The sequence below is a fragment of the Equus quagga genome, chromosome 2, assembly GCF_021613505.1.
Source record: "Equus quagga isolate Etosha38 chromosome 2, UCLA_HA_Equagga_1.0, whole genome shotgun sequence".
NCBI lineage: Eukaryota > Metazoa > Chordata > Mammalia > Perissodactyla > Equidae > Equus > Equus quagga.
The window spans coordinates 168,274,333-168,302,235 of NC_060268.1; the positions used below are offsets into that span (position 1 = coordinate 168,274,333).

Sequence of the window (27,903 nt, forward strand, 5' to 3'; positions counted from 1 at the left end):
CTGTTTGCTTTGGTTTCTATCTTTTATGTCTAATGAAACTTTACTGCCTATATTTAAGAGAATCATGAAAAAAAAATGATTTGGTAAATGACTAGCACTGTAGGGTACTCTAGAGGCTGGGTTGCCATTAGGTTGGGAGAGCCCAAATGACAGCATCTTTTCTCTTGGACTATTCAATTTCTGCAGATAAGTATCCTTCAGTTTTCTGCCTGGGGTTTATTCAGTTGGCTCTAAGGGTTCTTGGAATAGGTAAGAAAAGGGAACAGAGAAATCTCACCATTCAATAAAGTTTGGAACAGAGGTAGATGTACATACCTAGTTCACTATTTTTAAAAGGAAGTCCTAGCCCATATTTTTATTGAATTACATTTCACAAAAGAAAAATTTCTGCAGTTAACTACCATCAACTTTTTTTTTTGGAATAAGTCTGAATATTTGGGATGAAAAGTTTAAGGATGCTCATTTTATTTCCCAGTTAAAAAAAAGTCTTAGCCCAGCATAGTGAATTCAGAATCTTTGGACTTATTTCTTTGGATTTACTTATAACAATATGTTAGAAATGTGTTAAGTAGAAAAATTGGCAGGATCAGAGTGTATGTGTGTGTTTGCAAGTGTGATAGCCAGAGAAAGCGATAGAAGAAAAGAATGAATCCAAGAGAAAGCAGCGTTAGATTTTGGTGGTGGTGGGGAGGGTGGTGGTGTTTCCAATCATAGCCATGTAAACATTCTTAATATCACCAGTAATTTTTTAATGATTATCTACAGTTGATTTTTTCTTTACTGCCTAATCTTACAGACCATTCATGCTCTATCAGTGTCTTAAAAATACCGCCCCAATTGCGCTAAGAGTCCCTATGAATGACGCTTAGCTCTTGGGGCCCGCCTATCTACAACTCTCATTATCTTGGCTGCTTTCAGAACCCTCATATGAGCCAAATGGTGAACAATAACCAGAGTAGAGACTATTCTTTAGTTAAGCAACTGAGAAGGGGCTGCTTGGTTCATTAGTCCAAACAGGATCTTCTACTTTTTGAGTACCAATTAAGAGACCAGTAGATCTATCATTTATCTTCTTCTTTAAAAAAAAAAAAATCATTTGAATTTCCTTCAAACACTTTGGCGATGTGAACTCTTACATTTTTGCCCATGATATTATAGTACTATTGATAAGTGGTATGAATGGAAATGAAATACACTCCCCAAAATGTCTAAAAGTCCTGAAAGGCTAATTGTGGAGAAAACAAATATACTTTTCTAATCTTTCCCCTTGGAGACATTTTAACAGATAATTCCAATTTTAACAGTTTCATCCTACTTCAGTAAAACTGACGTTTCTCCCACCACCTCTTTGGAGTAAATTTCTACCTTTCTGCTGGATTCATGACTGCTATTACCAATACTATGAATTATTGTAGTGTCACATAGCAATGCTAGGATGCTGACTCTACTTCTTTGAAAAAAAAAGAGATAACCTCATGTCGGAGTTTTAAAATTTCTTGATCATAAAAGATACTGAAACATTAGTCAAGATTCTGGGCAAGCTTTATCACTCACTTTTTGTGCAACCGTTGTAAATCATTTAAGTTCTTTGTGTCTGTATTTGTAAAATATGCAATCCTCACCTGGATAAGTAATTCTCAGTCTAGTGAGCCTAACAGAAGATAAGCTTATCCAGGGGTAGAAATCATGTTTTATTCATCTTTGTTTTCTCTTGCTTAAATTCACAATAGTTACTTAGTAAATGTTGACTAAAAGAGTGTGAAAGAAAAATAGGACACAGGGCAGGTGGAAATCCTGTGAGAGCCTTATGAGAATAATTTTATATAAATTTAATATATTCAGCTTGATTCTAAAAACAACATTGAGAGGAGGCCTGTGGGGCTGCATGTTCTCCAGCATAACGTGAAGTTCTGAGCTGACTGTAGTGGTTAGAAGATTAAAAGACATATATTTTTAATGGGCGAACTCTTTTCAAATACAGGCTATAGTCAGTATGTGGCTGAATACCGATCTCTCTTGTTCAAGTGGCTCCTGTGTACCCTTTGAATTACCTTTGCACTCAGTGACAGTTTTAAGCGCTTGGCCACTTTCCACACGTCTGAAAGCAACTCTACCTTACATGTGAGAAAGATGTGGCTGACTTTAAACTTTGGCTGGCATGAGGAGAGGAGTGGAGAAGGCAGCAGAGATTGTTCCTGTACGGCTAACACTAGAAAGAGTCCTTTTGGATTTTATAGTCATGGAAATTAAAAGGTATGATCCAGAACCATATTCTCCTTTTAATTGTTTTTTGCAGAATGTTCTCCTCTCCTCCTTCCCCCATCCCATGTGGTCTCTAGAGGTCATTCTGACAGAAAGGATGTGAAAGGAAGAAGGGGCTGTCCTACTTTTTGCATTTGAGAATGACATTTCTGGTACTAATATTATGGGGAAATTGTGATTTGTTTTGTTATATAAATGAAAATCATGGTTTTCCTTTTTCTTTTTTACTTTCAAAGCAGCCACCTCTTTCTGGACATTTGTTTTCCTCCTTAAGTCACTGCTGAGGTATTTGCAAACCAAGCCAACACTTACATTTTATTCACCAAAGTAGAACAAAGCATCTGCTAATAGAAACAGCCTGGTAAATAGTGGGAAAAGCACGGAAGTCAGAGGACTTGTGTTTAAAGCTTGGTTTATTACTTACCCTAATCTGCCATTGACAAATCTTTCAACCTTTCTGAGTCACTCTATTCTCATCTGAAAAATGGGGTTAATGGAGGATTTCATCTGCAAAGTGGAGATAACACAGATTAAACGAGATGACATGGGTACATTATGCCCAAAATAAACATGAGTTGAATCTTAACAATAATATTATGACTGTGTGGTTACGACGAAAACTTTTTCTCCTTTTGCTGTCATAAATGCCTTTGGTAGCTTTCAAATTCATACTGCCCGGTCTTCTTTGGTGGGGATCCAGTAACACTGCTGTAACTCAAGTATACATGGATGCAATTTGTGTTCAGCTTCCTTTCTCAAGTGTTCAAACAGCCTGTTTGGAGAAGGCACAGAAGTAGAAAGCAGAAATTTCAGCATATGGCATCAAATCTTGACAAGTCATCCAAAGGAGGAAAGATTGACGCCGAGGAAGGAAAACGGCTCTTTTCTGGGAATCACTTCTGCTCTTATTAAAAAAAGCCCCGATACCGCAATATTTTTCAAGGCAGAATATTGTCCCGGATGGAGGAAGCAACCCTGAGAAGCAGAAAAGGAGATACCTGGGGTTCCGAGTCGGAAAGCGGTGGGCTCAGAAGCTCACAGCTCTTTGTTGGGGGTGGGGGAGTTATCCTTTCGGTGGAAGAAATGGCTCCCCAACGGAGAGGTCGCTCCGCGGAAACGGCTGCACGACCCTCGCAGTCCCTGACCCCCGCCCCTCCCAGTTCTTGCGGACCCCACACCGTGGTCGGCCTGCGGTGCCTTTAAGACTTTTAGCCTGCTGCACATGCTCAGCTCTTTGTGTGTTGTTGGAGTTTTTCTCTTTTAAGAAAAAACGAAGAAATAGGCAGGAGGATGGGGCAGAGGAAGGGGGAAGAGCTGGGGAAAAGGCGCTGCACTTTTGCAGCGGTAGACTGACGGACGGGAAGGGCTTCTTTTCTGCTGAAGCTGCGAAGCGGGTCCCGATCTGATCTTTCGTTTGGGGGGCTCAGGAGGCGCGTGCTGCGAGCGGGGCCGGACTACCCGGGGCGCCGAGGGGAAGGGCACCGCGGGCACGCGGGCCACACCTGGGGGGCCGGTCTCCCCTCTGCGCGCCGGCCGGGCGGGGTAGGAGCGCGCGGGGGAGTCCCGGGTCCCTGTCAGGGCGGGGAGAGTCCACGGCGCGGGGCCGGGGGTGGGGAGCGTGGGCACGCGCGAGCGGGGGAGGCGGCCCGGCGCCCCGCAGGCTCCAGCAGCCGCCCTGGCGGCGGGTTAGCGGCGCGGGAGAGAAAATGGCTGCTGGGGGGCCGCCGGGCGTCGGCCGGGCGCTGCGAGGCTGACCCCCGCTCCCAGAATCCCCCCTCCCGCGTTGGGCGCGCCCACCTCGGGGCTCCCGTGGGCCCCCGCCCTCCCGGGCGCGCGGGGCTGGGAGCCGAGGCAGTTGGCGCGAGCCGCGGGCTAGGCGGGGCCGCGCGCATGGTCCCCTCCCCCTGCCCCCCGCAGGTCCCCTCCGGAGCGCCCCGCGCAGCCTGCGCCGCCCGCTCCCCGCCTCCGGCCGGGCCCCGGACACCACGGCGGTGGGCTCGGCCCACTGAGGACAAGGTCAGGAGACAGAGAGACGATGCACGAGTGCGGCTGGAGGGAGCTGAGAGGAGGCGACAGCGGTTGGGATCTGTCCCTCCTGACCGGGGAGCGGGACTGGGGCAGGCGCCGGTGAGGAGGAGGAGGAGAGGCGGCGGCGGCGGCGCGGTTTTCTCCGGCCGGCTTTGCCCTCAGGAGCATCCCTGTGCGCGCCCGCGAGCTCAGCACCCTCCCCGGGCAGGGGCGCCGGGGACGATGGAGCCGGGGGCCCAGGCCCGCACTGGTCCCCCGCAGCCGGCGGTCCCGGGACCGTGGAGGGCTCGACCGGCGGGCGGCGGCGGCGGGGGCGCCTCCTCCTGGCTGCTGGACGGGAACAGCTGGCTGCTGTGCTATGGCTTCCTCTACCTGGCGCTCTACGCGCAGGTGTCCCAGTCCAAGCCGTGCGAGAGGACCAGCTCCTGCTTCTCGGGCCGCTGTGTCAACTCCACCTGCCTCTGCGACCCGGGCTGGGTGGGGGACCAGTGCCAGCACTGCCAGGGCAGGTTCAAGTAAGTGCCTTCGCCGGATCCCGAACCTCAGCCCTGCCCCCCCGCGCGGCCTCGGGTCCCCGGGCCCGGAGCGACCCGCAACGCGTGGCTGGAGCGGTGGGAGCTGTCCCACGGGGCCCCCTCCAGCGCCGGCGCCTCGGGGACTCCCGGCCCCGCGCGGAGCACTGACCGCCGTGGTCGCTAAGCCTTTCCTGATGGTCCAGATGTCCGCGGCGACTTCTAGTCCCCTGCTCATCAACATTTCCACACTCACTCACGGTGCCAAACCCCATTTTGTTAGGACACTGATTTTTAATCAAAAATGATGCAAGTAACTCATGAAATACTTGCGCATTGTGAAAAATTCAAACAATACAGGAGCGTAAAGGTTAAAAGTTATGGTCTACCAGGATCTCCCTTTTCCTTATCCTACTCTTCTCTCTAGAGGTAACCACTGCTAACGTTTTCAGTTTCTTTAGCAATAACAGTGATCGTAAGTAGAGTTTATGATGGGCTTACTATGTGCCAAACACTGTTATAAGCGCCTTACGTGGATTATCTCATTTGTTCCTCACAGCAACTCTATGAGTTACTAGAATTATTTTAATGAATTTACAGAGAGAAATGGAGGCAGTGAATTTAAGTAATTTGCCCAAGATTACACAGGAGTAAGGGCTGAGTCGTGATTCCAAGTCAGCCAGCTTAACTCTAGAATGTTTACTTTTAGCCAGTAACCTTGTTGACTTTGCTAGGACAGTCTTGAATGGAGAAAAACTAGCGTGACTTTGGGTTAGATGAAAGGATGAAATACTCGGACTTTTGAATGTGGTGAAGATAACGGATTTTTCTAACTGGTTATTTTACGATCAGCTGTTGTGTGGGAGCATCACTTCGGTTTTTCTGAAGCTCAAGGCCTTAAGGGGTTTGCTTTCCAGCAGTCAAGATACTTTCCCCCTATTGGTTGATTTTTTTGCGTTCCTGTCAGATATGAAAAGAAATGGGCGAATGTGGGGGAGCAGCAAATAAGATGGTTGAGGCGTTTACAGTAGCCATCTGACAACTGGCAGGTCATAGTCATTAAGTCAGTCACGTTCTTAGTCTACTAGATACTTAGTATGAAGTTTGCTGGCAGGTTTGTGACTTTGAAATTACACTATGTAGATTACTAATATTGATTGTCAGAGTGATAGCAAGATCTTGAGTGAAATGTCTCTTGGGCTCTAAGGCAAAGGTAGGTTAAGGTTCACCTTAAAATGTATTATAGGAAAAATTCCTGGGAGTTTTAAACACAGCATATTTTGCTTTTTTTTTTTTCTTAACTGTTGCTGGCTAAAACAATACCCCTTAAAATTCATTGTAAAAATGTATTCTTTGAAATGGCACTTTTTAATTTTAGGGAGTTCCTACTATTTAAAATAATTTGCAGCAGGTTTTTGGAAGTGAAATCCCAAAATGAAGTTTTCTGAAATTTATTTGTAGCAATAGGGGGAAGTGTTTTCTATCTTCATATTTTCTCAAATTAGTATAGCACTGTAGTTTTTAGCATAGTTTTTTTTTTTTTTTAATTTGGGAGAGGTGCTAATTAAAAGTTTTAGAAAGTGTTTCAAGATGAGGAAATGTATGTTATTGAATTGTGCTTGTTAGTAGCCCTTTTTACTTACATATTCTTAAACTTTTGCTATCACAATAGCATCCAGGCTCTTGACCAAGCAAGAGTGAATTTTGAACATAGAAACTGGCAATCAACAATGAAAAAAGCCACATCTATCCTTTACGTCTTTTTATACACAAATAGGAAAGATTGCCTGATTTGTATGTATGTTAGGGATATTGACCTTTGGGTGGGTGGATTTACCCCATTTGTCTAAAGAGAACAAAAATTGCTGCAGTCCTGAAAGCTCCTCTCTGCATTATTATAGTAGTGGAACTTGTTAATCAGCTAGATCAGCAGTCTGTGACCTCACTAGCAGATGTTGTCCCAGTTAGTAGGAATGATCAAAGATCAGGTTAAAACTGGCTTAAATAACAGAGAGATGGTGTTCATAAACATAAGACATCAGTGAGTAAAAGAGGAATTGCTTTTTTAATATAGATATAGTTAAGTAACAATAAACCCTGAACTAATCATTGAATATTCATCATTGCCTTGGAAGCTGTTATTTCCTACGATTCACTGTACTCTATTGGTAAGTACTTTTTCGTTTCTCTGGGGAATACAAGCTATTAATTAGAGTAAGTATAACAAGTATAACTGGTACCACTCTGTTTGGTTATGTATACTCTTAGGGGTAAAGAAAAGGTGGTATTTAATGTTAAAGGGAAGAATTAATTTAGAAGAAAGGAGTTCTTTAAAGTACATGCTAAGCTAAGAAAGGTTTGTTTGTGGATGGCAGTTTGTTTTATCCAGCATTTGGGGTAATAACACAGTGGAAAAGACTTTAACTGGAAATTCTCACTTCATTAATTGTCTTGAAAATCTTTTACTAAACTGAAGGATGGCAACCTAACAACAGACATCAAAAATGATCAATCTTGGTAAGCAGGTGTCAAAATTAATTGGCTGGATCCATGGTAACTTAGCTTTTTTTCTACTATGGGGATTTCAGTAGGGAATAAGAGTATTCTTCAAATGCTTCTTTAGAATGGAAGATTGATGGTAGGGGGAGAAATGCAGAAGCAAATATAGTATCAAAAGTGGTACTTGGATCCTCTTGGCGTTGATTCCAGTCTTCTGTTTCCATTTGAACACTCAGAATTAGAAGCCATTCCTCTCATAGGTGAAACAAAATGAACGCTGATCTTCAGCTAAAGCTAGACTGAAAGACTTAGGGCTGAGAATCAGAAAGGAGAGTGCCAATTTGAAATACGGTAATTAAGGATATGATGTATGCTAATCTGAATTATATTTACTTGAGTAGCTTAGTATAACATTAGGCTAGAAAACATTTTGCTATATAAACTCTATTTGAATGAATGACATTCTCTTTTAGAAGCTAGTTCTTTAGAATTGTTTTTGTAGAGTAGTTGAGATTTATGTTTATGTAAATTTATATTTTGTGTTCAAACAGACATTTTCTTGCTAATGTGACTTAGGAATCTATGACTTCTAATTTCTCTTAGGTAAACAAAATAACCTAAATTAATGCTCTGAGATTGGAAAATATCTCATCATATTGTGAATAGTTTGTAAATATAAATTTATTATTAAAACACATTTATGAAAATATTTTCCTCAAATCATCTGTTAAATCTTATATGTTCAAGGGTATAGATTTTTTTTAACCTTTTAGGGTAGTTAAATATGAGTACTGAATTTTACAAGTGTATAATGGAAGTATTCTATTTCTAGTGACAGGAAAATGAAGATATCAGGAATGAGGTTGCTATTGTAAACAAAAAGGCGCAGAGTTAAATGTATAAATATTTTTCCTAAGCTACTATTAAACAAAAAGTTTGTGTCTGCATATGCACACCCACACACATATATATTTGGAATTCTTCTTATTAGTAGTGGGGAAACTATCAGTAACTATAAAGTTAAATTGAATGTTCTCTGTCCCCAGGTCTTTTTTATTTCAAACTAATTTATATCCATATTTTCTTTCTTTTTACATTATTAAACTGAATACTCATACAGTAGAAATTTAAAATAATTTAAATTGAGCGTTACTAAGATCCTAAATTGATAAAGTAAGTTGCGTGTAGTGGCATGGTTTCAAGACCATGTGTCTGCGTAATTGGGATCCTTTAGCACAGGAGACTCAGCCCGTCTTTTTGTTTGCACTGGTCTTTTAAAGTTCCTTAAAAGTGTCACATTCCTTTTGGCCTCAGTGCTGTTACTTCTCTCTGAACCCTCTTTCCTGTCTGGTCTTTGCCTGGCTGATTATCAAACATCCTTCAAATCTTAGCTTATCCGAGTATCTAAAGGAGACTTTTCTGACTCCTCACACTGCGTTACTCTTTATTATGTACTCTTAGAGCACTATATTTCCTTTTTAATGCTTTCAAAATGAATTATTTAATTACAGTTGTAATTTTCCCTTTAAAGTATTTTTAAGAGCTTTATTGAGGTATAATTGACATGCAATAAACTGTACACTTTAGAAAGTTTGACATATGTATACACCTCTGAAACTATCACTGCAATCAAGATCATAATAATATCCATCACACCCAAAAGTTCCCTGTGCCCTTTTGTAATCCCCACCCCCTTCCTGCTGCCTCTCCTTGTCCCCAGGCAACTACTAAGCTGCTTTCTGTCACTATAGATTTGTTGGCATTTTCTAGAATTTCCTAAGTGGAATCATACATTGTGCACTCCTTTTTGTCTGGCTTCTTTCACACAGCATATTTAGTTTGAGATTCATTAATGGTGTATCAGGAGTTTAATTCCTGAGTAGTATTGTAATGTATGGATCTCCCACAATTTACCATTCACCTAGTGATGGACGTTTGGGTTGTTTCCACTTTTCGGCTATTCTGTAAAGCTACTATGAACTTTTATGTAGATGTCTCTGTATGAACATATGCTTTCATTTCCCTGGGGTAAATACCTAAGAGTGAAATGGCTGGATCATATGGTGGATATATGTTTAATTTTTTAACAAAATGACACACTGTTTTCCAAAGTAGTTGTATAATTTACATTCCCACCAGCAGTGTATGAATGTTCTAGTTAATTCATATCCTCACCAACACTTATTATGGTCAGTCTTTTAAATTTTAGTGGTTCTACTAGGTATATAATGGTATCTCAGTGTGATTTTAATTTGCATTTCCCTAATGACTAATGATGTTGAGCATCTTGTCATGTGAGGTGTCTGTTCAAATCTTTTGCACATTTTTTAAATTGTTTTTTTTTCTTTCTTACTGATCTTTATGAGTTCTTTACATATTCTGGATACTGGTTCCTTATCAGATATATCCTTTGCAAATATTTTCTCCCAGGCTGGACCTTGTCTTTTCATTCTTTTAACAGGGTTTTCAAAGAACAGAAGTTTTAAATTTGATGAATTCCAGTTTATCATTTTTTCTTTTATGGATTGTACTTTTGGTGTTTTATCTAAGAAAACCTTGCCTAAATCAAAAATTTTCTTTAATTTTTTTTCTTTCTAGAAGTTTTGTAGTTTTAGATTTTACGTTTAGGTTTATAGTCTATTTTGAGTTGATTTCTGCATATAGTGAGAGGTATGGATCTCAATTCATTTTTTTGTGTCTAGTTATTCAGTTGTTTCAGGACAATTTGTTGAAAAGACTATCCTTTTGCTGCTAAAGGGGTTTTGCACCTTTGTTGAAACCATTTGTTCATATATTTGTGTGTCTTGTTTCTGGACTCTACTCTGTTCCATTGATCTCTTAGTCTATTTGTTTGTCAAGACAACAATGTCTTGATTATTGTAGCTTTATAAGTCTTGAATTCAGGAAGTGTAAGTCCTTCAATTTAGTTCTTTTTCAGTTCTTTTTCTTTTCTTTATTTGGTGAAGAAGATTGGTCCTGAGCTAACATCTGTTGCCAATCTTCCTCTTTTTGCTTGAGGAAGATTGGCCCTGAGTTAACATCTGTTGCCAATCTTCCTCTTTTTGCTTGAGGAAGATTGTCCCTGAGCTAACATCTGTGCCAGTTTTCCTCTATTTTGTATGTAGGATGCTGCCAGAGCATGGCTTTAGTGAGCAGTGTGTAGGTCTGTGCCTGGGATCTGAACCCATGAACCCCAGGCTGCTGAAGTGGAGAGTGTGAACTTAACCACTGCGCCGCCGGGTCAGCCCCTTTTTCACTTATTTTGACTACTCTAGGTCCTTTACATTTCCATATGAATTTCAGAATCACTTTGTCAATTTCTACACAAAAGTCTGCTGGGATTTTATTTGGGATTGTGTAGAATCTATAGATGAATTTGGGGGACAGTTGACACCTTATCAATATTGAGTTTTCTGACCCATGAACGTGGTCTCTCTCCCCATTTATTTAGGTCTTCTTTAGTCTCTCAGCAATATTTTAGAATTTTCAGTGAACACTTATTACAATTCTTTTGTCAGATTTTTCCGTAAGTAATATATTTTGATGCTGTTGTAAATGATGTATATTATTTTTTAGTTTCCATTTCTTTTCTTTGTTTTTTATTTTTAATTTTTTAATTTTTTTTTTCCAAGGAAGATTAGCCCTGAGCTAACATCTGCCAATCCTCCTCTTTTTGGTGAGGAAGACTGGCCCTGAGCTAACATCTCTGCCCATCCTCCTCTGCTTTATATGTGGGACGCCTCCCACAGCATGGCTTGCCACATGGTGCCATGTCCACACCTGGGATCCAAACTGGTGAACCCTGGGCTGCTGAAGCCGAACATGCGCACTTAACCACTGTGCCACCAGGCCAGCCCCTAGTTTCCATTTCTAATTGTTGCTATTATGTGGAAATACAACTAATGTTTGTATTTTGATTTTGTATCCTTCAATCTTGCTGAGCTCTCTTATTAGTTGTAGTAGACTTTTGAAGATTCCTTATGATTTTCTATATATATTGTCTGCAAATAAAGATAGCTTTACTTGGAGCTGGCCCTGTGGCATAGTGGTTAGGTTTGGCATACTCCACTTTGGCAGCCCAGGTTCACAGGTTTAGATCCTGGGTATGGACCTACCTCACTCATCAGCCATACTGTGGTAGTGACCCACATATAAAGTGAAGGAAGATTGGCGTTGATCTTGGCTCAGGGCTGATCTTCCTCAAGCAAAAAAAAAAGATTGGCAGCAGGTGTTAGCTCAGGACTAATCTTCCTCAGAAAAAAAAGAAAAAAGAAAAAAGACACTTTTACTCCTTTCTTTGCAATCTGGATGTCTTCTGTTCTTTTTCTTGCCTTATTTCACTGGCTAGAACCCCCATTGCAGTGATGTATACAGTTGGTGAAAGTGGTCAACCATGTCTTGTTCCTAATTAAGGGGAAAAGATTCAATCTTTAACCATTGAAGTATGATGTTATCCGTCAGTTTTCTGTAAGTCGCTTTTATCACATTGAGGAAGTTCCTTTCCATTCCTAGTTTGCTGAGAATTTTTATTAGAAATGGATATTGGATTGTGTTAAATACTTTTTCTGCATTTGTTGAGATGATCATATTATTTTTCTTTTTAAGTTTGTTAATATGATGAATTACATTGCTTAAGGTTTGAATGTTAAGCCAACCTTACATTCCTGAGATGAACTGCATCTGAAATGATATATTTTCCTTTTTGAGTATTGTTTGGATTTGACTTTTTAAATTTTATTTAGAGTTTTTGTATATATGTTCATGAAGGCTGTTGGTCTGTACTTTTCTTGTAATATCATTGTCCGATTTTAGAGTCAGGGTAATGCTGGCCTCATAGAATGAGCTGGGACCTTCCTGTTTAGTTTGCTGGAAGGATTATAGAATTGACATTATTTCTTCAATATGTGTTTGGTAGAATTCACCAGTCAAACTCTTGAGGCCTGGAGTTTTCTTTAACTCCAAATTCCATTGATTTAATATAAATCCAATTTATTTTATATATATATATATATATAAAACTACAAGTTCAGTTTATTTAATATGTATATGTAAGGTTGTATGACTAGAAGCCTTTAAAATTTATTGGTCAGAATATTGTCTATCTTGGTCAATGGTCCTTGTACATGTGGAAAGAATGTACGTTATGCTGTTGATGGGTAGAGTGTTGTATGAATTTCAGTTGGGTCAAGTTGGTTGATAGTTTTGTTCAAGTTTTCTAATACCCTTCCAATTTTCTGTCTGCTTCTATCAGTTATCGAGAGAGAGGTATCAAAGTCTTCAATTATAATTTTGTATTTGTCTCTTTCTCTCTGCAGTCTTATCTGTTTTTGCTTCAGGTATTATGAAGCTCTGTTATTAGGTGCATAAATTTTGTATTATATCCTGTTGATAAATTGATCCTTTTTTCATTATGAAATGACCATTTGTTGAACAGACTGTCCTTTTTTCATTGATGTCCTTGCACCTTTGTTGAAAATCAGTTGGATATCTCTATCTCTGTAACTATTTCTTGACTGTTCTGTTGATTCATGTGTCTTATCCTTTTGGGAATCTCTCTCTTTTTTCACTACTATATCTTTATAGTAAGCCTTAAAATTAGATAGTGAGATTCCTCCAACTCTATTTTTATTTTTGAAGATTCACTTGGTTATTCTAGTTTATTTGCTTTACACATAAATTTTAGAATCAGTTTGTCACTTAAAAAAAATCCTGCTGGGATTTTGAGATTGTGTTGACTCAAGAAATCGTTTTGGGAAGAGTTGACTTTTAAACAATACTGAATTCTCCAGTCCATCAACATGATGTATTTCTTCATTTGTTTAGGTTTTCATTGATTTCTTGCACCAGTGTTTTGTAGTTATCAGTTACAGGCCCTGCATATATTTTGTTGGATTTATAACTAAATAGTTTATGTTCCTTGATGCATTGTAACTGATAGTGTTTCTTTTAATTTCAGTTTCCACTTGTTCATTTTTATTAAATGGAAATACACTTGATTCTTGTATATTGACCTTGGATCCTGCAATGTTGCTAAGCCCACTTAGTTTCAGTAGCTTTTTTTGTAGATTCCTTGGGATTTTCTACATAGACCATCATGTTGTCTGTGGGTAGAGACAGCTCTTCCTTTCTAGTAATACGCCCTTTGTTTTCCTTCTTGCTCTATTGTACCGGTTGGGACCTTCAGCTTGGTGTTGAATAAGAGAATAAGAGTGGATATTCTTGCCTCGTTCCCAATCTTAGGTGGAAAACATTCAGTCTTTAAACATTAATTATCATGTTAGCTGCAGTCTTTTTTGTAAATGCCCTTTATTAGGTTAGGAAAGTTCCCTACTATTCCTAATTTTGAGAGTTTATCTTGTATGTATGTTGAATTTTATCATGTTTTTCTGTATGTGTTGAGACAGTCATTTGGTTTTTCTTCTTTAGTTTGTTGATATTGGTGAGATAAATTGATTGATTTTTCAAAATGTTTAATCAGCCTTACATTCCTTGGATAAAGTCCACTTGGTCACAAGATATTATACTTTTTATCTATTGCTGGATTTGATTTGCTGATATTTTGTTGAAGATTTTTGCTTCTGTGTTCATGAGAGATATTGCTCTGTAATTTTATTTTCTTGTAATGTCTTTGGTTTTCTTATCATGGTACTGCTAACCTTATAAAATGAGTTAGGAAGTGCTTCCTCTTCTGTTTTCTGGAAGGTTTTGTGTAGAATTGGTATTACTTTTTTCTTAAATGTTTGGTAAAATTTATCAGTGATGACATCTGGGCCTGGAATTTTCTTTGTGATAAGACTTGCAACTATTAATTCAATATCTTTAATAGATACAGGGATATTGGTTTTATGTATTTCTTTTTGAGTGAGTTAGTAGATTGTATCTTACAGAGAATTGGTCCATTTCATCTAAGTTTTCAAATTTATAGGCATAAAGTTGTTTGTAATATTCTCTTATTATCCTTTTAAAGTCTGTGGGTCTTTAGTGATATTTCTTCTTCCATTTCTGATATTGGTAGTTTGTGTTTTTTTTCTATTTTCTTGCTTAGTCTGACTAGACATTTCTTAATGTCAGTGATCTTTTCAGAGAATATGTGTTTGACTTAATTGATTCTTGCTAGTTTTTCTTCTGTTGTTGTGGTTTTCAATTTCATTGATTCCTGCTTTCTTTGATTTTAATTTGCTTTTCTTATTCTAGTTTCTTAAGATGAAAAGCTTGGATCATTAATTTGAAATATTTCTAAGAAAAAGTTTTAATGCTATATGTGTTCTTCTAAGCACCGCTTTAGCTGCATCTCACATATTTTGATATGTAGTACTTTCATCTTTATTCAGTTCAATATACTTTTTAATTTTCCTTGAGACATTCTCTGGCTTATGTAGAGCTGTTTTATTTAATTTTCAAATATTTGGAGATTTACCAGAGATTTTTCTGTTATTTGTTTCTAGTTAAATTCCATTATTTTCAAAGAACGTGCCTTGTTTGATTCCAATTCTTATAAATTCGTTAAGGCTTGTTTTTTGGACAAAATGTGTATTGTGGTGAGTATTACATTTGCAGGTGAAAGAATGTTCATTCTGCTGTTAGAGTGTTGTAGAATGTCAAGTAGGTCAAGTTGGTTGTTGGTATTGTTCGGATCTTTGGTATCTTACTGATACTCTGTCTACTTGTTCTGTTGATTACTGAGAGATGAGTATTGAAGTCTCCAGATGTAATTATAGATTTATCTGTCTCCTTTTGCTTCTATCAGTTTTGCTTCTTGTATTTTGAAGCTTTTTAGTAGATGCATATACAATTAGAATTGTTATATCTTTTTGGTGGACTGACCCATTCTTCATAATATAATTTTCTCCCTCTTTTTTTTTGTTAATTGTTTTTGCTTTGAAGTCTACTGTGATATTAATAGCCATTCTAGCTTTTTTTTTGATTATTGTTTGCATGATGTATCTTTTTTGACTTGGAAAGAATAGGATGTGTGTGTTTATATATATATATATTTAATCCAGTCTAATAATCTCTGTCTTTTTATTAGTCTGTTGAAACTATTTACGTGTGATATATTTGGATATTTTTTAGCATTCCATTTTAATTTTCTATTGGCTCTTTGGATATATGTCTTTATATTATTTTTTAATGGTTATGCCAGTGTGCTAGTAATTGCAATATGCATAGCTAACTATTTGTAGTCTATTTAGAGTTAATAATATATTACTTTGGTAAAATTAAGGAGTTGGGAACCATATAGGTCTATTTAGCCTTCTCTACTGACGTTTGCTATAATTGTCATGTGTATCGCATCTACATGCGTGGCAAACCCCATCAGATAAAGTTATAAATTTTGCTTTCAGCAGTCATACATATTTTAAAGAACCTAAGAGGGGAAAATGGTCTTTTACATTTTCTCAGCTATCTGCTCTTTCTTTTGCCCTTTGTTCATCTCTCAAGATATAAATTGGTTCCTAGGGTTATTTCCCTTTAGTCTGAATCACTTTCTTTTGCATTTCTTTTTGAGCATAACTACTGCTGATATATTTTCATAGTTTCCTTTGGTCTGAGAATATTTTGCCTTCTTTACTGAAGGATATTTTTCCAAGTATAGAATTTTGGGTTGACAATTCTTTTCTTTCAGCATTTTAAAGATGTTGTTTGACTTTCTTCTGGCCTCCATGGTTTCTGATGGGAAATCTGCTGTCATTTGAATTGTTTTCCTCCTATATATAATGTTATTTTTCTCTAGCTGCTTTCAAGATTTTTCTGCATCTTTTGTTTTCAGCAGTTCAGATTATGATGTATCTGGATGTAGCTTTTTTGAATTTACCCTCGTTAGGGTTGGCTGAGCTCCTGCAGTTTGTCTTTCACCAAATATGGGATTATTTTTTAACCATTATTTTTTCAAATATGTTTTTCTGCACCAATCTTTTTCTCATCTCCTTCTGGGATTTCAGTGACATTAATGTTGGGCTTTTGGTTTAGCACCACAGGTCCTTGAGGGTCTGTTCTTTTTTTTGTTTTCCTTTCTTCAGATCGTATAATTTCTATTGAACTATCATCAACTTCACTGACAATTGTGTCTGTCATCTCCGTTCTACTTTTGAACCCATCCAGTCATTTTTTAATTTAAGATGTGTTTTTCAGTCCTAACATTTTTGTTTTGTTCCTTTTTTATGCTTTGTGTTTTTCTGTTCAGAACATCTCTCTTTTCATTTCATCTAAGTGTCTTTACCTCATGGAATCTAGTTATAATAGTTAACATCTTTATCTCATGATTACAATTTCTGAATCTTCTCAGGACCGACATCCATTGATTATCTTTTCTGTTGAGAATTGTTTACATTTTTCTAGTTCTTTGTATGTTGAGTGATTTTGGGTTTATTCTGGACATTGTGAAGGTTCCATTGTGTAGGTTCTGGGTTCTGTTATCCTTTGGAGAATGTTGATTTATTTATCTATCTATCTATCTATTTTTATTTAGTAGGCAACTAAGCAGTTAGGGTCAAGTAGCGAATTCTCTATCTTACTTTCTGAGGGCAGTGGTTCTAATCTCAGTTCCATTTTCAAAGCCTTTGGATCTAAAGGCACACATGCCACTCAGGGATTAGTCTGAGACGTGTGGGGTGTTGTAAATTTTAACTCAGTTCTCAAAGCGGTTAACCTGCTTTTGGGTTGGTCCCATACATGAGCAGCTCACATCGAGCTTGAGTCTTGTGTGGGTTCATACATAGAATTAGGGTATTTCCATCTTCAGTTCTCTCTTCTTTGGGATTCCCGCCATACTCTTTGGCTTGCAGGGGTACCTTTTGCCAGTTATTCTTGCTGGAAAGACAGAGTTTTTCTTAAGAGTTCATCTGTATATGCATGTACTGCTACCATTCTCTCAAGGTTTACTATCCTTTCCATCTCTGTGGCCACTATTTTAGTAAAGTCCTAAAGTTTTTCTTTCTTGGATTGTTGCAGTAGCCCTTTCATTGATCTTTTTGCTTGTATTTTTTGCCTTGCTAATTTATCCTTTATTGCCACCAGAGTTTGCATTATAGGACACAGGTTTGGTCATATTTCTCCATTGCCTAAGAGCTGGAGTATTTCAGGCAGTGATCCCAAGGTTTCTGATGAGAAATCTTGTCATTCAAGTTATTGTTCTCCTCTAGGTAATGTGCCATTTCCTCTGCCTTTCTGTCTTTTTTTTTCTCTTTTGTTTTCAGAATTTGATTATAATGTGTCTGGGTGTAGAATTCTTTGAGTTTATCTTGTGTGTTATTTGCTCAGCTTCTTGCTGTGTAAGTGTATATCTTTTAAAATTTGCGAAGTTTTCTCTTATTGTTTCTTCAACTCCACAATCCTTCTTCTCTCCTTCTGTGACTCCAGTGAGACAAATGCTAGACCTTTTGTTCTTGACTTTTAGGTCACTAAGGCTCTGTTCATTTCCTTCAGTCTTTTTTCTCTCTCTTCATATTGGATGATTTTTATTTCTCTATCTCTCTGTTCACTGATTCTTTCCTCTATCATCTCCATTCTATTGGGCCCATCTTGTGAGGTTCTATTAAAAATTTCATTTATTATATTTGCAGTTTCATTCTTCTTTATGTCTTCTCCTTCTTTGCTGAAACTTTTATTTTTATATTTGTTTCAGAAGTGTCTGCAGCTGCTGGTTGGGCCATTTGATAGCTGCGTTAAGATTCTTGACGGATAATTCCAGCATCTTTGTCATGGTGCTTATCAGTTCTCAAATGAATTGAGATTTTCTTGTTTCTTGGTACGGCAAGTAATTTTGGCTTGTATCCTGGATATATTGAGTGTTGTGTATGAGATTCTGGTTCCTATTTAAATATTCTGTTATAGGAGGCAGTCAACTGACTTGTTTCGGTTTGGCATACATGACTTTCACTTTTTTTAATAATAGATTTATTGAGTTAGAATTTACATACCATAATATTCGCCTGTTTAAAGTGTACGATTCAGTGGTCTTTAGTAGATTTAGAGAGTGGTGCAACCATCAGCATTATCTAATTTTAGAACTTTTCATCACCCCACAAAGAAACCCTGTACCCATTAGCAGGCACTCCCCATTTACCTTACCCACCAACTCTACTAATCTAGGGAACCACTAATTTATTTTCTCTATGAATTGCCTGTTATGGATATTTCATATATATAGAATCATACACCGTGTGGTCTTTTGTCACTGACTTCTTTCACTTAGTATGTTTTCAAGTTTCATTCATGTTGTAGCATGTATCAGTACTTGATTCCTTTTTATTGCCAAATAATATTCCACATTTTGTTAATTCAGTCATCAATTGTTGGACATTTGAGTTGTTTTCACCTTTTGACTATTATGAATAATGTTGCTATGGATTTTTGTGTACAAGTTTTTTTGTGGACGTGGGCTTTCATTTCTCATGGGTGTATACCTAGGAGCGAGCTGGCTCACTGCTGTGCTGAGATTTGAAGACCAGTTTAGCTTCCAAAGCCTTGGCTGTACTATTCTGCTCTTTCCTGCTTGTCTGATACCCGGAGACCATTTGGAAACCCAGGTGGTGTTCCATACCATAGTTCAGTTCTACAAGTTTTTGCTGTTGGCTCTGATCAGTTTCACATGTGGGCTGCTGGAGAGCATGCCCAGGACTTCATATACAGATTTAAAGGATCCTGTTTTCACCTTCCTCATCTTTGTAATCTCTTTCCATTCTCTAGTTGGGAGGATGAGGGGTGCTGACTCTGCTGTCATTTGCTTAGTGCCCGGCAGAGATGGTCCAACCCCACAGTCTCTGTGGCTGCTGCACCCCCAGTGATGAAGGACAGAGGTGCTGCCTCTTTGCTGACGTTTGCTTAGTGCAGGATGGGAATGATGGAAGGGACTCACCCCCTCAAATTCCCCCAGTAGGGAGGGGGAGCTACTTATTATTTTTATAGGTAAAATATGAGCATTTAAAAAATAAAAGCATTGTGTAAATTAGAAACTTTCAAGTTGATTCTCTGTGTCTCTTAAAAAAATATTAAATTTAAGAGCATTTTCCATGTTATGATGTATTAAGTTTAATGCCAGGCTTCATTTATATTGACAGTATAATTATGCTAATAGTGAAATTTTTTCTAGAAAATAGAATTTATTATTCTGTTTCATCTAAGAGTAATAGTAATAACATTAAAACTAAATTATGAGTTAACTTAAATTTTGAAACTTAAATTATGAGTTTAGAGAAGTGGTTTAATGTGGTGGGAAAAGCTTTTACGTATATTACCTTTTTATTGTTGATGAAAATCATGTGAGGTAGATACTGTTATTCTCATTTTCAGTGGGAATAGAGAATGAAAGATGTGAAGCAATTATTCGTGCAGTCTGATAGCCACTAGGTGACAGATGAGTTGCCAAATTACGGCTGTCTGGCTCTTTTTCCATATCAAGGCATCTTCTACTCTTCAATAAGAAGTTTCTCTGTAGTTATAAACTCGTAATATTGGGGATTTCCAAATAGCAGAGGTTACTGAAGATAATGAGTTTTGGTAGCAAACTGAGAGGGATTTGCCGTCTCTTTCGGCCAGCCTGCCGTGAACTTTACATGGATGTGCTGCTTTACTGACACTTGATAAGCTTCATCTCATTACAGTAAAAAAAATCTTATGAAATGAATACTATTGTTACAACGATTTTACACACAAGGAAACTGAGGCTTAGAGAGGTTGAGTAACATACTCATTAAGTGGGCAAGCTGATTCTTGTAGCTTTTCTAAAGTTCTGCCTGTTTCTTTCAGTTTCTTAGTCATGTCTTTTTCGTTCTTCACTGAAAAGAGAATGTTGTTCTCCAGAGTTCTTACTTGTTCTTTACAAAATTAACATGAGTGGGTGCATTTTACAGTACACAAAGTCAGCAAACGAAAAGTCTAAGCTTATCAAACAATTCTCTATGATGTAGCAATATTTTATTTATTTCCAAGCTTGTTGATTTTTTGAATGTGTATTATAATCAGAGTTTTTAAAGTCAGGTTCCTGGATGGGCTGTGAGTGGTTGGTGAATCCTCAGATTTGTATACAAATATTATTTATATGAATTTTTCTAGGCAGGGGGTATAACTTTTATGAGATTCTCAAAAGTGATCTCAGATCTCAAAATCCTAGGAATCACTGTGTTATATGAGACAAACTCAAATAATGGTCACTGTGTATGTACGATTAAAAAAATATTTTTTTCAACACATGCAGTGATCTCAAAAATAGTTTCTTAATTTATTTTTCAAAAAAGCTTAGGAAGGGGGCCTGCCCCGTGGCATAATGGTTAAGTTTGGTGCACTCCACTTTGGTGGCCTGGGCTCATGGATTTGGATCCTTGGCATGGACCTCCTCCACTCATCAGCCATGCTGTGGTGGTAACTCACATATCAAATGGAGGAAGATTGGCATGGATGTTAGCTGAGGGCTAATCTTCCTCAAGAAACAAAAGAGGAAGATTGGCAACAGAAGTTAGCTCAGGGTAAATCTTCCTTAGCAAAAAAAAAACAAAAACAAAAATCTTAGAGGGGCCGGCCTCGTGGCCGAGTGGTTAAGTTCACGCACTCTGCTGCAGGCGGCCCAGTGTTTCGTCAGTTCGAATCCTGGGCGCGGACATGGCACCGCTCATCGAGCCACGCTGAGGTGGCGTTCCACGTGCCACAACTAGAAGGACCCACAACGAAGAATATGCAACTATGTACTGGGGGGCTTTGGGGAGAAAAAGGAAAAAAAAAAAAACCTTAGAAAGATTATACCATGAGGATAAAAATGTTTCTCTATTATCGATTGCTCAAATAATCTGAATATCTCTATATTATATGTAGATACATACAGACACAATGTATATTCGTATATATTTCTATCCATATATACACCTGACGAATTTTGATAGATATGTATCAGAGTGATGTGAGTGCTCCATCATCCTCTCTCTATGGCATGCATCATCACTTTATATGCTCTACATTTATTTGTTCTTTGTAGATTGTCTTCCTTCTTTCTAGAACTATGTTGTCCATTATGGCAGTCACTAGCCACATGTGGCTATTAAAATTAGTTAAAATTAAAATTTAAAAGTTCACTTCCATCTGGCACTAGCCACATTTCAAGTGCTCAATAGCCACATGTGCCTAGTGGCTACCATATTTGACAGTAAATATACAGAACATTTCTGTCATTGCAGGAAGTTTCGTTGGACAGCATTGTTCTAGAATGTAAGGTCCAGGGTGGCAGAGACTTTTTTTACTTTGTTCTTTTCACTTTTTATTTTAATAGTTTTATTGAGATATAATTTACATACCATAAATTTCACCAGTTTAAAGTATGCAGTACAATGGTTTTTAAAATATGGTTACAGAGTTGTGCAGCCATAACCATAATTTTAGAACATTTCATCATTCCGTAAAATATCCCTTGTACCCAAGAGTAGTCACTCTCCATTCTCTTCCCTGCTCCCCAGCAATAGGTAACCACTAATCTACTTTCTAGATTATTCCCCATGCCAAGGCATTCAGTAAGTATTTTTGAATCAGTCAATGACTGTATGTATTTTTTCTGTAGTCCACTTAGGAGAAAGTCAAATTATATAAATATGTTTATATCTGTGACTTTAAAAAGTAATTTCTGGGGTATCTTACATAGTCAGTATAAAATCAAACTAATCTTTTACTTTAGATATATGAAAATTAGTTTTTGTAGTGATTTTTCTGGGGTATTTAATCATCCTGAGTTATCAAAGCACACTATATTTCCCAAAAATGTGTAGTATAGGAACTGTAGTAGGCAAAATTTTAAGTTGGCCCTGAGGACCTTTGCCCACTGGTGTTACTCTGGTGATTATGTTATGTTATATGGCAAAAGGGAGATTATCTGAGTAGGCTTAATCTAATCACATGGGCTCTTTAAAAATAGAGAGTTTTCTCAGGTTGCTAGTAGAAGAGGAAGCCAAAGATTGGAGGGACAGGAGGATTTGACATACCATTGCTAGTTTTAAGTTGGGGGGGGGGCATGTGGAAAGGAATGGAGAGTGACCCCTAGTCACTCTGGGAGCTGACAACAACTCCTGGCCAACAACTCTCAAGGAAATGGGGATGTCAGTCCTCCAAGCTTGAGGAGCTGAATTCTGTCAACAAGCTGAATGACTTTGGAAGTGGATTCTTTTCAAAAGCCTCCAGAGAAGAGTGTAGCTCAGCTAACTCATCCACTTGAGTCTACAGGGACTTCTGACCCATAGAACCGTGAAATAATAAATGGATGTTGTTTGAAGTTTCTAAGTTTGCGGTAATTTGTTAACATAGCAATTAAAAAAAAAATTCAGGAACATGTTTAACAAAAAAATCATTGAAAGAAGTTATTCTGGTTGAGTTTCAATTAATCATATTATTCAGTTAACCAGAAAATTAAATTAAATTAAATTAAATTAATTCCTTAAAGAATGGTGGTCAATTGAGTTTTATTATTTTTAACAACAATGATAATGCAGGACTATTTATAAGTTTAGTTTCTTATGAAGCTTTGTGTACCTCTCTTTTCTCTCTTTGGTCTGTCACAAATGATAGAAATTAACACTCTGCATGGTTGGCTTAAGTTTACTAATTACTATTTGGATCCTTGAAAGGAATACGTCCTTGCATTTTAGTTTTCTGATCTATTTGGCCTTATTTGACCCACAGTATACTATTCCATATTCTGAAGCAGTGCTTGAGCCAAAAAGTGAATAGGAAAAATACGGTATGGACAGCTTAAGGTTTTGAAATGCTTAGTAGATGTGATGTCAGTTTATCCAGAAGGGGAAGAGATTGTCCTTATCATTAGATAGTAGATGAATCTGAAAAGAATGATAACCATATGGAAGAGACTGTATAACTAAAAAATGTTTGGGTTGTATAATTATCTCAGTGACTTAAGGCAATGTTGAGGAAACAAATACGTTAATAAGCTGAAATTCTCATATTTGGGAATATCGTTGTTAGAATTTCAGACTTCATTATCAGTTGAGAAATAGGCCTAGAAGTCAGATAGATAATGGGTAAAATATTAGCTTTATCAGTATTGATATGGAGAAACAACTTTCATGTGTGGCCGTAATGGGCTATCTAATATACTTCACTTCAAAATTACATTTACCTGCAGGCAGAGTTAGGCAACTGCTGGTCCATATTTCCGGGCAGGGCCCTTATTGCATGGAAGAAGGTAGGCAGAATGCATCCCGTCTGCCTAGAATTAGCTGAGCCTTGCGTGCCCGGTTTTTTCTCCTTAACTTACCAATCAGAAGCCCTTCTTTCTCCACTGGGGAAGAAGGAGGGAGTGAGATGTGAGGAGAGAGGCCAGGAGCGTCACTCTAATTAAAATTCCTCCCCATGGAAACATGAGGAGTGGACAATATATTCTCTCTCTTGCCATCAGTAAAAAAAGAAATGAGTACAACCGAATCAAATCTCTTCAAAATGAAATATCTTGCCTGGTAACTTAATTTCTTCCTTCTGTCTCTGCAGCTTCCTTGCTTGGAGTGGAAGTCAGTTGACATTAGCTATATTTAACATGGCCAGAAATCTTGAAGTAAATGCCTAGTTATAATATTTGGACCACAGATGCTGAAATATTTGAATGAAAGTCTTCTGAGTATGCAGAATAGCTGTTGTCAATTCCAATATAATTTATCCACAGATAAGTATTGACAGACAATAGCTGAAAAGTTAAAATACTGAAACCTTTTCTGTGTTAGTCTTAGTAACGTTCATCCTGAAGGCACTGTTCTGTCCTGGCAACAATTTGAAGCCTGGTTGAAGATAAAATTGGGAAAGATTTGAATGGGAATACAGTTATTTTGAAGGATCATAGACAAAGGCTCTCTTTATTTGCTGGAGGAGAAACGATGACGGACTTACCAGTGGCATTCTACCAGAAGTCAATTGTTTTCTACTCCAAATCATGGGGAAAGTGTGGAATAAATAGCGCCTTCCTTTGATATCAGACTCAAGAGCAGACTAATGAGCACATACTGTTTGTTATCACTGGGGCCGATCTGTAGAGAGATTGTAGTTAGTGTGGGCTGATGGCCAGTTCAAGTAGGATAGCCAGCTTGGTGAGTGTACTTTATGGGAGAAAAATATTGACTGATAAAGTCAGTTCCTCTGTCGCTAGGGTATGATTTTTACAAATCAGTGATCTCCAAAGTGGGATGGTATCCAAGATGACTTACTGGAGTGTAGGAAGAAAATATTAGGACTTCTGTTAGTAGTATTTTTTTTAATTTTGATTTTTAAATTTATACTTTATAGTGCACAAAATTTTAGTTTAAATAGTACGTGTTTATTTACATGTAAATATGTATATAAATTTGAGTTATATAATAAAAATTTTTCCTGATAAAAGAGCATGATAATTAAGGTTTGGAGACTAATACTCTAGTAGATGAGGTCACAAAGACTTTTATTAGGGCTCAGGTGGACAGAGAATGCAGACTTGGGAGTGGGGGATGCAGGGTGCACTGTGAAGGAAACAAGAAGAAATGCAAGCTCAACACAGTGTAATACAAAAATGTGTCAATGTGCAGAGAGGAAAAAAATTAATAACAATGAATATTATGTAGAGGTCCTCTTCATTAATTTTTTTAAAAAAGAAATCAATAAACTGTTAAATAATAGTTTAATTAAACACACTGTTTTTAAAAAAGATTTCCACATGAGGGTGGTTTACAAAGATGACCCTGCATAAAGACTATCCTTGAGTGGATCCGACTATTCCATGTAGAGTAGTTATGCTGGCACTGAAACCATCTTCTTTGATAAACAGGATTTATTGTTTCAGAGACTTTGGAATATTAAAACTATTGAATTTTCTTATTTTTATAATGTCTCAATCAAGTTTCATCTTCATAGCTGGGATAGAGAAGAGCAATTCAATTGGTCTTATTTTAGTTCTGTTTAATGTCTGTGCTGGATTTCTTGCATTTAGTAGTGGCCACTCCTGTGTTATGAACAGCCCGGTGTGCTTGTTTGCTCAGGGACTCTGGGTTGGGCAGTTTCAGCCAGATGAGACATTTGAAGGCATATGGGCACGTGGCAGGCATCTAGATAGGAACTGGCAAACTTTTTCTGTAAAGGGCCAGATAGTAGATATTTTAGTCTTTGCAGGCCAGATGGTCTCTGTTGTCACTACTCAACTCTGTTCTTGTAGCATGTTAGCAATCTTAGACGTGCGTAAACAAGTGGATGTAGCTGTGTTCCAATAAAACGTCATTTACACAAACTGGCAACATGCCATTAGTTTATAGAGTCCTGATCTAGATTAACATGTCAATATGGTTCTCAATTTAAGAACAGGAATGCCACAAAATTTAAAAATTAAGTTAATGTTTGAAACTTAGAAGGCATTGTTGAAACAACATTAGAAATAGTAGTTATGTAAGAAGCCTGTTTTACCTTTCAACTAGCTGAACTGTATGCTTCCTAGTTTCTGGAGATCTCTACCGAGTTGGGATGTAAGGGTATTAGGAGTAAGAAGTGAAGAAATAGATTGAAAACTAGGTATTTATGAAGTATAAGACTTCTCAATTTTAGAAGAAGAACCATTTCAGATTGTGAAGATGCCCGAAGGGTGTAATGGGAGTGTTTTGCTCAAGTGGCATGGAGATGAAGGTTCTTGAAGTTGAAGAAGAGATCAGGAAACCACAAAGGGAAAACTACTCTTTCCTTATTGTGGAAGCGGCAGGGGCTTTTCCTCTTTACTCCTGTCTCTTGGTGGTAAAGAAGGATTTTCGATCCCTTTTATGTTGGTTGGTGTCAGACTCCCCACGTTTCCAGTGGAGAGGAAATGGCACAGAGGAAACCTCTTTGCAGTAGGTGGAGGCCAAGGTAGGCTTTTGGCAGGGGCTTTAGCGCTAGAGATGGGGATGAAAGTAGAGAAGGAATTCAGGGGCTATGGTGAGTAGAGTTTTCTTTTAAGTCTATGTAATTGTGCCCGTGAAGTCAAAGAGGATGGCACAAAGTGGGTGGTTTCCATGTACCCATATTGTGTAGCCTAGCAGGAAAAGCATAATAGTTCCTTCACATCACCTCCTTTAGGTGGGAGATAAGGGCTGTAGTCGTTGCTCCTAGAGTATATGTTTCTTTGGAGGAGGGAAGATAGCTTTTTTTTTTTTTTAAGATTTAAAAAAAAATTTTTTTTCCTTTTTCTCCCCAAACCTCCCCGGTACATAGTTGTGTAGTTCCAGTTGTGGGTCCTTCTAGTTGTGGCATGTGAGATGCTGCCTCAGCATGGCCTGACAAGCAGTGCCATGTCCACACCCAGGATTCGAATTGGTGAAACCCTGGCCTGCAGAAGCTGAGTGCGAGAACTTAACCACTCTGCCATGGGGCCGGCCTCAGGGAAGATACATTTTAAACTGAGGGACAGGAGTTGGGATAGGACAGAACTGGATCAGTTGGAGGAGTAGGGTTGTAGAGAAACAGAGGGATTTGGGGAAGAGAAACCCCCAGTGGCGGTAGAGAGAAGAGGTGGTTTCCTCATCTGCAATTTGGGAGGTTTATTCTCAGCTAGGAAGATGGATTATATTGTAGCTATTTGCAAAGCAGGGATGCTTCTTCGTAAATTGAATATCCAGTTTTGTTTCCTTTTAAAAAGGGCTATATATTTCTTGATTTTGTATTAAGGTGCTTTTTGAATATGCTATGTTTCTATTCTTGCTTTATGGAAGAAATTGAAATAGAAGTGGCTGTATAGGGTTATGGAAAAAATTAGGGTTTTCTTTAAAATTAAGGCTCTAAACTGTTATCACATAGGCTTGATTTATGTGTGATAGTTTGTATCAAGTTCAGCCCTGACTTTGGAGGTTTTTACACTTTAAAGTGTACCAATATTCTGATTTTGTTACAATTATGGATTAGAAACTAGGGAGAAGGATTTCTTAATGGACCCTACTAATCTAAGCCTGGCTTAGGTTCCTCAGTAGGATAGGATAAAAGGAAACTGTTATACAGGATTTCCACTTTTATTACTTTGCCTTTTGAGAGAATGGAAATAATATATGATTTTGAGATTGTGGTAAAATTTCTAAAACTTTATTGGTATTCTCTATTTGTTGAGACATTATTTTCCTGGTTTCCATTAGCTCTTTGTCCATGGCTTCCTTTAACTCTTCAGCACATTTAAAACAGTTGATTTAAAGTCTTTGTCTAGCAAGTCCAATGTCTGTGTTTCCATAGGGACAGTTTCTGTTAATTTCTCCTGTGAATGGGCAATACTTTCTTGTTTCTTTGCATGCTTTGTAATTTTTTTTTGGAGACTGGTCATTTAACTATTATAACGTGATAACTCTAGAACTCAGATCCTTCCCCCTCTTCAGGGTTCGTTTTTGTTGCTTCTGTGGGTTGTAGTTGTGTGTTTGTGACTTTTCTGAATTATTTTTGTGATGATTGTATTCTTTGTCTCTAAAGTCTCTGTTCCTTTAACTTCTGGTCAACTAGTGTTTTGACATAGGTTTCCTTGAATGCCTGGAGCCGAGTGAAAATGAAGGACTCTCTCAGTCGTGGCAGATTGGCTCTATTGGGGCACCACTTGAGTGCTTGGTCAGGCTGTGTATGACTCTGCCTTAGCCTTCACTTCCTTCTTGCTCAGAGT

General features: G+C 38.1%; 1 protein-coding gene across 3 annotated transcripts in view; it reads left to right on the forward strand.

Moving 5' to 3' along the window:
- Positions 1–3,747: 3,747 nt before the first annotated feature.
- The window catches only part of ATRNL1 (attractin like 1), a 730,944-nt gene continuing 706,788 nt past the window's right edge, over positions 3,748–27,903 (forward strand). For all 3 annotated transcript variants that reach the window (XM_046649411.1, XM_046649419.1, XM_046649424.1), the window contains exon 1: positions 3,748–4,805. In XM_046649411.1, the coding sequence (XP_046505367.1) occupies positions 4,153–4,805 (653 nt within the window). In that variant the 5' untranslated portion in view covers positions 3,748–4,152. The remainder of the gene's footprint in view (positions 4,806–27,903) is intronic.